The sequence below is a fragment of the Panthera pardus genome, unplaced genomic scaffold, assembly GCF_024362965.1.
Source record: "Panthera pardus isolate Hobbes unplaced genomic scaffold, ASM2436296v1 HiC_scaffold_22, whole genome shotgun sequence".
Lineage (NCBI taxonomy): Eukaryota > Metazoa > Chordata > Mammalia > Carnivora > Felidae > Panthera > Panthera pardus.
In genome coordinates this window covers 47109259-47120889 of record NW_026526788.1, presented here as the reverse complement: position 1 = coordinate 47120889, position 11631 = coordinate 47109259, and the positions used below count along the sequence as shown (strand labels likewise).

At 40.4% G+C, this 11631-nt stretch overlaps 1 protein-coding gene across 6 annotated transcripts in view; it reads left to right on the top strand.

Moving 5' to 3' along the window:
* The first annotated feature begins 37 nt into the window (after positions 1–37).
* The window catches only part of PARG (poly(ADP-ribose) glycohydrolase), a 134035-nt gene continuing 122441 nt past the window's right edge, over positions 38–11631 (top strand). For 2 of the 6 annotated variants that reach the window (XM_053909695.1, XM_053909694.1), the window contains exons 1-4: positions 38–525; positions 7093–7159; positions 7773–8756; positions 10080–10267. In XM_053909695.1, the coding sequence (XP_053765670.1) occupies positions 306–525; positions 7093–7159; positions 7773–8756; positions 10080–10267 (1459 nt within the window). In that variant the 5' untranslated portion in view covers positions 38–305. The remainder of the gene's footprint in view (positions 526–7092; positions 7160–7772; positions 8757–10079; positions 10268–11631) is intronic. The other 4 variants (XM_053909696.1, XM_053909697.1, XM_053909699.1 and 1 more) reach the window with 4 other exon arrangements.

The window sequence follows — 11631 nt, the reverse complement described above, 5'->3', positions numbered from 1 at the left end:
ACTGTACGTCCCGGAAGTCGGAAGCGCCTGACGGCCGCCTTCCGGTGGTGGGAAAGTGAACCAAGCCAGAATCAAAGCGGCGCGTCCTGTGGCAGGTGGGGGTGCCTGTGGAAAGGGAAGGCAGGCGACTGGCTAGGGCTTGGCTCGGGAGGCCAGCGGAGCAGCAACTGCAGAAGCAGGCAGCGGCAGAGAGGGAATGGTGCCGGGAGGCGCCGAGGAGGAGGCGCAGTCCGTCCCTCTCAGGGTTAGTGAATGAGGCTCTCCGCCCGGGCCGGCCCGGGGACTGTGCGCTGCGGGTCCCAAGCATGAGTGCGGGCCCCGGCTGTGAGCCCTGCACCAAGCGACCCCGCTGGGGCACCGCTGCAACTTCTCCGCCGGCCGCCTCGGACGCCCGGAGTTTCCCCGGCAGGCAGAGGCGCGTTCTCGATCCCAAGGACGCTCCTGTGCAGTTCAGGGTCCCACCGTCCTCGTCAGGCTGCGTCCCGGGGCGGGCGGGACCGCACAGAGGCAGCGCCACCTCGCTTGGTACGTGGGGAAATAAAGATCTTTGTCCTTCCCTTTGGCCCAAACCTTTTCTTGGTCTCTGAGGACCCAGGAACTCCAGTCGTCCCCTTTCTGGTCTTGTGTGCACTACTCTGAGGCCCTCTTGCCGAGTCACTAAGGCCGCTTAGTGGGGGAATGCGGCCACATTTTCCCACTTGCATTGGTGGGGTGAGAAACCCTGATGAGCAGTCACTCAAGGCCGAAAATGGTAGTAGACTCCACCTGTTTGCTTTCCTCGGGTTTGACTGAGAAATTGCCTTGTTAAGGAGGTCTGATTGTGTATGTGAAGCTTCAACCTCTAGATGGAAAGAAAGCTGCAAAGAAGGTCACAATTTCTCTTGATTCACCCCGGGGTGCAGGGCTGTTAGTATTACCTGGCATTGTACTTGTCTCTGGCATACATTGTTGAACTTGGCCTGTCTTCAGATCCTAAAATCCATCAGTAGAGATAGACAATTCTGTGAGAAGTCCACGTAACAAGAGGTAATGGTTGTGCTTATAGGTGAGGGACATATGGTTAGGGTTAGGAATCAAAAGTACTTTTAAAAAAAATGTTTATTTTTGAGAGAGAGACAGAGCTCGAGGGAGGGCCAGAGAGAGAGAGGGAGAGACAGAATCCAAGGCAGGTTCCAGGCTCTGAGCTCTCAGCACAGAGCCGGGTACAGGGCTCAAACCCATGAACCACGAGATCATGACCTGAGCCGAAGTCAGATGCTTAACCAACTGAGCCACCCAGGCACCCCAAGAGTCAGAAGTACTTAATCCAGTCTGTGGGATCAAAGATATTCTCCCAGAAGATGAAATGCTTATTTTGAAGAGTGAAGAATGTTGAAGAGTTAGCTAAAAAAGAGGAAGTAAGGGAGGGTTCCTGAAGTATAGCTGATGCATACTGTCAACAGGGGAGAGTAGTGAGAGGGCTGCAGAGAGGTAGGCAAAGATCAGATCATACTGGGACATACAGGTAATGCTAAGGGTTTTGAATGCTAAGGGTTTTATCTCTGAGGGCAACCCGAAGCTTTTAATGGGTTTTTAGTAGGGGAGTGACTTTACACACATGCGTGTGCATGCATGTTTACACACACACACACACACACACACACACCTTTTTTCTTTTTTCAAGGTCTCTGGCTGATGTGTAGAAAATGAAGCATGTATTGAAAGGGGGCAGAAGCGCAGGCCCAAGACTAAAGGAGTTAGTGTAGGTGGGAGATAATGATGGTTTATACTTGGTTGTGGGCGGTAGGAAAGGGGAGAAGTGGATGGATTCGGAGAGAATGGGATATGTATTTTGTATCTCATAAGAAATATATCTTGCTGGAAATACAGATTTGGGGATTCTTGGTATAAACGTGGTGATCGGTGCTATGGAAGTAGATCAGATCATATACAGCATGTAGAGAAAATAAAGGCGACCTAGGACAGAAACTTTAGGAACACCATCATTTAAGAGTAGACTGAAGAGAAGTAGCCAGAAAAGTAGGAGAAAATCTTGGCTTTTGTTGTGTCCTGCAGGGAAGAGAGCATTTCAAAAAGGATGCATTGCTCGGGGCGCCTGGGTGGCGCAGTCGGTTAAGCGTCCGACTTCAGCCAGGTCACGATCTCGCGGTCCGTGAGTTCGAGCCCCGCGTCAGGCTCTGGGCTGATGGCTCGGAGCCTGGAGCCTGTTTCCGATTCTGTGTCTCCCTCTCTCTCTCTGCCCCTCCCCCGTTCATGCTCTGTCTCTCTCTGTCCCAAAAATAAATAAAAAACGTTGAAAAAAAAAATTAAAAAAAAAAAAAAAGGATGCATTGCTCAACAGTGATGCATTGGTCAACTGGACAGAGATCAGGCAGTCTTCATGTGAATGATATAAACTTAGTTTTCTCAGGACTTAGAGGCAGTGGGGAGTACACCTGAACTAAATATTGAAGGATAAGCAGGATTTACCGTGTAGATCAAGGAGAGAAAGAATTAAATAGGCAGAGGGAGTGGCATGTGCAAAAGTGGTAGGACTGGAGCACAGGATGACAGGAGTGACAGGAGGTGAGTCCAAGAAGAGGGGCAGAGCTTGTTACGGACAAACTTCAGTGCGATTTCAAGAAGTTTAGACTTTATTCTGTGGTTAATGGAGGGCCACTAAAAAGCTTTTAAGAAGGGAGATAACATTTGGTGAGTATTTTAGAAAAGATGGCCTTAGTGGCCATCTTTAGACTTAGTGGCATTTTTAGACTGCGGTCTGCTGTATAAATTTCACCTGGTACAAACAGTAGGAAATCTGTGAACTGAGTAAATATGCCATATTTATTACAAACATGTTTCATGAAATAATACCTATTATATATGATGCATTCTTATGTTGTATGTATTTTGTTAAAAAAAAGTCCATTGTAGTTTGTGTAACACTGGGTTAGAGAAAGTCAAGACTAGACCAGGAGACCAGTTATAGGAAATAAATGCGCTTGTCCAAAGTGATGTACCTGTTCTTTTGATATTGGTGCTATTTTGAAGATGGAGAGGAAGGAATGGATTTAAGATTTAGGAAGATTTCAGGGAACTTGGTGATGGAGAGTGGAGGGGAGGGGCACTGAGGGTGACCTCCAAGTACTGTATCTGAACCTATCTGAGAGGCTGATTTCCATATAAAGGTGGAAGAGTTAGTTGCAAGTGGAGGGAGGCAGTCAGTCCTCTTGGTTGAATCTTCTTATTTCCTGCAGATTTCTGCAGAAGAGGAACCAAATTAAAACTTGGGCTGTACTTTATTATGTGTTACTATTTGTGTATACTGGGCACAGGACACCAGTTAACAAATGTTCACAGTCTAAACAAAAACTATTGTTTCAAATTTGGAATTCTTTAGGAATGTGGTATTTAAAATTTTAATATATAGTCATCCTAGGAGAAGTAGATGAGAAAAGGAAATGGATGTTCGTTCAACATCTTTAAATTTTGTGTTATTTACCTTCCTGGGCATATTCTATTGGTCGAAAACCGCAAACCCTGCATAGAACTCAGGGTGCTATTCACATTCTGATGGCAGCTCCCCTTTTCTGCCTTTTATAGCTACCTAGAGCTTCTCTCCCTGCTCCAGGCACGGTCCAAGTGTAGGTCAGTGATGGGTGGTGGTGGTGGTTGTGGGGGGACTGGAGCTGGTTTGTCTCCCTTCCCTTGAATCATTCCTTCAGCCTCAGTGCTGTCAAAAGCATCATCAGACCTCTTTCCTCATCTCAGAACTCCCCCTGTCCATCACTTTTTGGTCTCTCCGCACCCTTCCTTCCCATACCTTATCTTGCTGCTGATAAAGAGACTTTTGAGGTGTTCCTTTGAAATGCAGGTGAATTTCAAAGCATTTTGTGTCTTTTGCCTGTGTCTATAGCACCTATTTGATATGCTAATTGACACTAACACAGTGGTTACTGAGTGATGTTCTGAGATTAAGTGTAAATGGTGTGAAGTCAGAATAAAGTTGGAGGACTGCTGATATCCGTGAAAATGAGATTGGGTGAATTGTTGAGTTTCTACTTTGTGAGACTGGACACTTCATATTTTCTCTCATTGATCTACATAAGCCTGGAAGTACGTATTTATTGTTAATCCTATTTTATAGGTGAGGAAATAGAAGTGAAGCCCAAAGAAGTAAAGTACCAGTTAAGTGACTGAGCAAAGATCTCAGTCCAGGATCTTGACTCCAGATCTTTTATCTTTTTCATCACCTCTTTTACCCTCCTTTTTGCTTGCTGTGATTATTTCTAGTAAAAAGAAAGAAGTTCCCAGGTAATGTGGGAAGCATAATTTTATGCTCATTTTGGTAATAATGGGTAAAACTCTGAAGCAGTCCTGTGAAATTTTGCAAAAGAAACCTTTGGAAGCTAGAGTAGTGGTATTGGAAAGAGAAGTAGGGCTCTCAGAAGGATTAAGGAATGTTTTATTATCAGGAAATACTGGTTCCTCACCTCTTGCTCCTCTTTTATCCTGTTCTCAGGCTTCAGGAATTATACTAGGAAACTATTTTTTTATTTTTTATTTTTTCAATATATGAAATTTATTGTCAAATTGGTTTCCATACAACACCCAGTGCTCATCCCAAAAGGTGCCCTCCTCAATACCCATCACCCACCCTCCCCTCCCTCCCACCCCCCATCAACCCTCAGTTTGTTTATACTAGGAAACTTAAAACTGGAGAGAGAATACATTCTCATGTCAGAGCTGTAGGAGAACACTTCATAGTTTCTTATGAAATGATGTATGTAGTCTTTCGGTTCTCTAGACTTGCCTTTATAGTGCTATGCTTTGTGTTTATGTCTATTATAGGAACCTAGCTATTGCATACCATTTAATCCTTATATTTATGGAGAAAGATGTTTTATTTTTTAAATATTTATTTATTTTGAGAGAGAAAGAGAGCAAGAGAGAAGGAGAGAACCCCAAGCAAGCTCTGTTCTGTCAGCGCAGAGCCCTACACGGAGCTTGGTCTCACAAACCATGAGATCATGACCTGAGCCAAAATCAAGAGTTAGATGCTTAATTGACTGAGTCACCCAGGTGCCCCAAAAGGTGTTTTAAATTCTACACTGACTCAAAAAGTGAAGTTTTGGCTCCCTGCTGGTTTGTAATTTGAGGATATTCTATACTTGTGTTTGATATAATGAAATTAAATAGAGAAAGATGGAACTACAGAAGAAGTCTCGGAATCAAGTTGTTCATCCTCTTCTGATTGAAACCAATTTTTTGTCTGAAGCCTGATTTTCTGTAGAAGTGCTAACTTAATAAAAGCACTAAAATAGTGGTATTAATAAGGAATATCAAATATAATACTTTTTGTGATAGAAACTTTTTAAAATGCTAATCGAAGAATTTTAGTTGGAATGTTAGTATTTTATGTAAGGAATGAATTATATGGGACTCAAATATAGTGATAAAGCTGTATATTTTCATATATTTAGGACAACATCTGTTTTGCTCACATTGTGGTATTTGAGAAGACCTAAGCAAATAAAAATGAGTCTGACTTAAGGTGCCTAGATTCTTACATTACAGTTTGGGGAATAGCTGAGAATGTTTAAGATTTTATATCTTATTATACTAAAATATTACATACATTTAATCCATAGTTTAGTTAATTTTGAAAGCATGCTTATTTCTAATGCTTATGTAAACTGTGGTTTACATTTATTTGTGTTGCATTTCTTCAACTGAGTTATCACTTCTACCTTTGCTATTGTCTGCTGGTCATTTCTATCTAGTCAGCTCTTCAGCATCTCAAATTTAGTATGTTCACATTTGACCAAATCATATTTTCCCCTAAATCCAGTTGTCTTATATTTCCTACATTTTTACTTAATGCTGTGACTATCTTTTAAGTATCTCAAACTTAAAGCTCAGTGTCACCTTTAACTTCTATCATTATGAAGTCTGTAATGACTCTCATTTCTCAACTTTTATTCTCTATTCTCACAAGGACTAGTTTTGGCCTTTGACCATTAGTTCTCCAACCTAGTTGCTGATCATCTGAGTCACCTTTTGAAAAAAATACAGATTCTAGCTTCCTTTGTTGACTCTATCATCACATATATAGATTGATTCAGTAGGCCTGGGGTCTAGCCCTGGGATCCATTAATTATCAGCCCGTTAATGATTCAGATGGTTTGGGAACCTCTGACTTAACACCAATAGCTTCCTTGCTGGTTTCTATCAATAGGGTCTTCCTTCTTGCCCCCTCAGATTTGCGCTCCAGGCTATCTATCATGCATGACTGACATCAAATCTTAGATTTGAATTCTGGAATTACAGCTCTGAGTGTAACTTAACACTTTTTCATACCTCTTTGTGGTAGCTGACTTTTCAATCATATTTTGTGTTGATTTCTTTTTAAGTTCTTTATTTTTCCTTGCCATTGATGCCTTTGCTTATGATTTCCCTTTGTGACTACATTTATTCTTCAAGGCACAATTCAACCCCTATTTATCAGACTGTTCTACCTATTCTAGTTCCCTAAAGTCTTTTCTCAGAAATACTTTAATTCCTTTTAATCTCATTTAATACTAAGGTAGTTAGTTCTTAACTTAAGTTAGTTAAGAACTATTTATTGATCGTATACCAGTTTGTGCCTTAAACATCTTGCATGCTATTTCATTTAAACCTCATAATAACCCCAGGAGAGGTACTGTTAATTTGCATGTTTACAAATAAGGAATCTGAGACACAGAAAAATGATTCCTCACAAAGTTGCTTAGGAATCTAATGGGAGCACTAGGATTTGAATCCAAGTCGTTTGATTACAGAGCCTGAATTCTCACCCATTAGTCCATACCAGCTCTTTTAGGGGCATGTTGCTTACTACTCTATGCCAGATGCATTTATATAATATTTCTATCTTATCTCCCATTACTTGAGTGTGGCAGGAATGATTAATCTCTGTTTAACCCACAGAACCTAGCACAATGGCTTATGTGTATAAATGCTGCTATAGGTATTTTCTCTTTGAAGGCATGTATGCATATACATAATTGTTTTGGTGTGTGTGTGTGTGTGTGTGTGTCTGTGTGTGTGTCTTTTTTTTTTTTTTTTTTACAGTTTTCAAACAAAAGACTATTACCAGTTGGATGGACACTAAAGGAATCAAGACAGCTGAAGCAGAAAGGTATAGAAACATACCTATACAGAGAAATGAATAACATGATACATGAATGTTTTATCTTGCTTCATGCTTTTTCTCCTCGCTTGATCCCACTTTTCTTTACATTTATTCATTCTTTCAGATTACAAATAATAGTGTTTTAGAGTCTAATGTATCAGGGACTGTCCTATATACTTGAAATACAAAGATGAAAGAGGAATAGTCTCTGTTTCTAAGATAGAGTATAGTGGTGGTGGCATACTCAAAAATACACAATCATTACATAGTGTGATAAATAAGACTTGACTGTCTTATATAAACAGAACAGTGGTAGTTAGTACATAGGACAATCAGCTTCACCTTTGCAGGAAGGCCTGCCAGGAGGTGAGTCCAGTTTAACATTTAAAGGAAGAGTAGGTGTTTCCCAGGCATGAGTTGGGAAAAGGGCATTACAGGCATATGTACCAAGTGATGGAGTCATGAAAGAGCATGTTCTGTGTTTAGGTAATCACAAGTAGTTTAATTATTACTATGGTAGTGGTAGTGTGGTTGTGTGGTTGGATAAGTGATTTTTTTATAAGTTCTTTCTATTGTATCAAGTTCTATTGCCTCATTAGTTCTTTCTATTCTGTTGTAGTTTGCACAGTAAAGAAAACAATAACACAAGACTGGAATCCATGATGAGTTCTGTACAAAAAGATAACTTTTATCAACATAATGTGGAAAAATTAGAAAATGTTTCTCAACTAAGTCTTGATAAATCACCTGTTGAAAAAAGTACACAATATTTGAACCAGCATCAGACTGCAGCTATGTGTAAGTGGCAAAATGAAGGGAAACATACAGAGCGGCTTTTGGAAAGTGAACCTTCGACAGTAACTCTGATACCAGAGCAGTTCAGTAATGCTAACGATCAGTCACCCCGAAACGATGATCACAGTGACACAGATAGTGAGGAGAGTAGAGATAATCAGCAATTTTTGACACCTGTAAAGTTTGCAAATGCAAAGCAGACCACAGAAGATGAACGGGCCAGAGAAGCCAAAAGCCACCAGAAGTGCAGCAAGTCTTGCCATCCTGTAGAAGACTGTGCAGGTTGTCAGCCGGAAGAGATAGATGTGGTGCCAGAGAGTCCCTTGTCAGACATCGGCTCTGAAGATGCTGGTAGTGGACTGAAAAATGCCAACAAATTGAGTAGACAGGAGAGTAGCTTAGGAAATTCTCCTCCATTTGAGAAAGAAAGTGAACCTGAGTCACCAATGGATGTAGATAATTCCAAAAATAGTTGTCAGGACTCAGAGGCAGATGAAGAGACAAGTCCAGGTTTTGATGAGCAAGAAGATAGCAATTCCTCCCAAACAGCTGGTAGACCTTCAAGGTTCCAAGCAAGAGAAGCCGACACTGAATTGAGGAAACCATCCTCTTCTAAAGGAGGTGAAATTCAATTACATTTTCAATTTGAAGGAGGAGAGACTCGCAGTGGAATGAATGATTTAAATGCCAAACCATCTGGGAGTATTTCTAGCCTAAATGTAGAATGCAGGAATTCCAAGCAACATGGAAAAAAGGATACTAAAATCACAGATCATTTCATGAGACTGCCTAAAGTAGATGACAAAAGGTAATTTTTTTCCACAAGAGTGTCTCCAATAGTGTAATACATTTTATAATTTTGTAAGGGGATTTAACAGAGTTATGGTTTAGATTGAAGCAAAGAAATAGTTGGTTTCTTTTTAACTTTACGATAAATATGTAACTTTTTAAAAATGTTTATTTTGGAGAGATAGAGAGACAGAGTTGGGAACAGGGGAGAGGCAGAGAGAGAGGGAGACACAGAATCTGAAGCAGGCTCCAGGCTCTGAGCTGTCAGCACAGAGCCTAATGTGGGGCTCAAATTCAAAAACCATGAGATCATGACCTGAGGCAAAGTTGGGGCCTTAACCATCTGAGCCTCCCAGACACCCCATGTTAATGCTAAATTTAAACCTAGATTCAAAAAGATCAGGGACAGAAAACAAGAAGTAAATAAATATTGTTAATTGGACTTTATTAGTTTCGTGATCTTCCTTCTGAAATTTGTGGGGATAATCAGAATTTAAAAATATGAGGTTGATAGTAGCTTCTGTTTAGCCATTTTTCTAGGCCATTAATACTGCATTTTCTCCTCTAATGCTCTGATGTGCAGGCAGGTGATGTTGTACTTCATAAATGAGAAAACTGAGATTTGAATTAGAGAATTCACTGAAATTATAACTTGTGGGTAGTAACGCTGAGATTTAAAGCTGAGTCTGTCTGATTACAAAGCTTACATTTTTGCAGTTATTCCATTTGGAATCTTAATCTCCATAATTTGTGATATTTTCTATCACATGCGCCACAGTAAGCTCACTTTGCTGAAAATTGTTGTCTAGAGACCTGAGAAGTAGCTGACACTGTGAACCGTGCCTCATTTGGCAGTGCTCATATTCTTACATGGTCAGGTTTTTTTTGGAAGGCGATTTTATGTGTTCAGAAATTCGTGGGGTGCCTGGGTGGCTCAGTCAATTAAGCAGCCGACTTTGACTCAGGGCATGATCTCATGGTTCATGAGTTTCAGCCCCGCATTGGGCTCTGTGCTGACATCTCAAAGCCTGGAGCCTGCTTCAGATTCTGTGTCTCCCTCTCTCTCTGCCCCTCCCCTGCTTGTGCTCTGTCTCTCTCTCTCTCTCAAAAAAATAAACGTTGAAAAAAAAAATTTAAAAATAAATTGCTTCCATAGACTTGAAAATAAGCTCTTCAGTTTTACTATGTTTTATTAGTTTTTCTTTTGATTGTAAATACCAAGGAGAGATAGCAAGTCTGGGACGTTTTTAAACAATAACATTCTGGGTAAGTTTTATACTTGTGTACCTAAGGAAATTTAAATAGGCAGATTTGTGACTGAATACGTTTGTTTTGACCTTAGAAAAGAACAATGTGAAATCAAGCATCAAAGGACAGAAAGGAAGATACCTAAATACATTCCACCTCACCTTTCTCCAGATAAGAAATGGCTTGGAACTCCTATTGAGGATATGAGAAGAATGCCTCGGTGTGGGAACCGGCTGCCTCTCTTGAGACCATCTGCTAATCATACAGTAACTATTCGGGTAGGTATTTCCTCTTACCTATAAGGAGAGAAGACTCTTTAGTCTTCATTTATTGCAGTACTTATTGATGTGAAAAACAGGCCCAAGGCACAGAAACTGTTTCTTTTTTCTTCACAAAGTACCAAGAAGTCTATAGATTGGAGAAATATAACAATAGCTTTCTTAATGCAGTACTTAATACATCCATAAGATGAATTATTGTCAGGTCATAAGGCAATTGACTTTTTCAGTATTTTTTTTTAAAGTCACTGGATTCTTTTCTTTCTTTTTGTTTTAAATTCAATTGACAGTATTTGTTGAGCACCCACTATTTGTTAGGTAGTGGGTTAATCTCTAATGGGTTAGTCCCTAAAGTTCAAAATTGTGTATGGTTCAGTATCCTCAAATCATTTTCTAGTTTTGCCCTCTTTTCTGAGCTCTAGATTATTCTAGGCATCACCATCACTATTCCAGAGGTGTCTCGAACTCAACATGTCTAAAACCAACCTCATTTTTAAGAATTGTCGTTAGGGGCGCCTGGGTGGCTCAGTCGGTTAAGCTCCCGACTTCGGCTCAGGTCGTCATCTCTCGGTTTGTGGGTTTGAGCCCCACGTCTGACTGTGCTGACAGCTCAGAGCCTGGAGCCTGTTTCAGATTCTGTGTCTCCCTCTTTCTCTGCCCCTCCCCCACTCACATCCTGTCTCACTCTCAAAAGTAAAAAAAAAAAAAAAAAAAAATTAAAATTGTGGTTAAATATACATAATATACAGTTTACCCTTTTAGCCATTTTTAGTGTCCATTTCCTGGCATTGGGTACATTCACAATGTTGTACAATTATTACCAGTATTCATTTCCAGAAATTTTTTATTATCCCACACAGAAACTGTACCTGCTAAACAATAACTTTCCATTTCTCACTAGTCCCTGGTATCCTCTTTTTACTTTCTGTAGCTTCTTTTTTGAAGAAACAACTTTATTGAGGTAGATACAATTTACCCATTTTAAGTGCTCACTCATTTCAGTGATACTTAGGTAATTTACTGAGTTAGGCAACCATCATTATAATCCAATTTTAGATTTCTGTCACTCATTGGGTCGTTTTAAATAGTCATCTCACTTTTTAGTCTCTATATTAGATTTCACAGGAACTACCTAAAAAATCTCTGCTATTATACAACTTAGTCTAGATGTGATTAGATATTTTGAAGTATAGAATTCTTTTTCATGGTTATAGGTGTAAGTAACATCGAACAGGTTGTGGAGTTTGAACTGAGCTCTAAAAGATGACCAGACAGGGGCGCCTGGGTGGCTGAGTCGGTTAAGCATCCGACTTCGGCTCAGGTCATGATCTTGCGGTCCGTGAGTTCAAGCCTCGCGTCGGGCTCTGT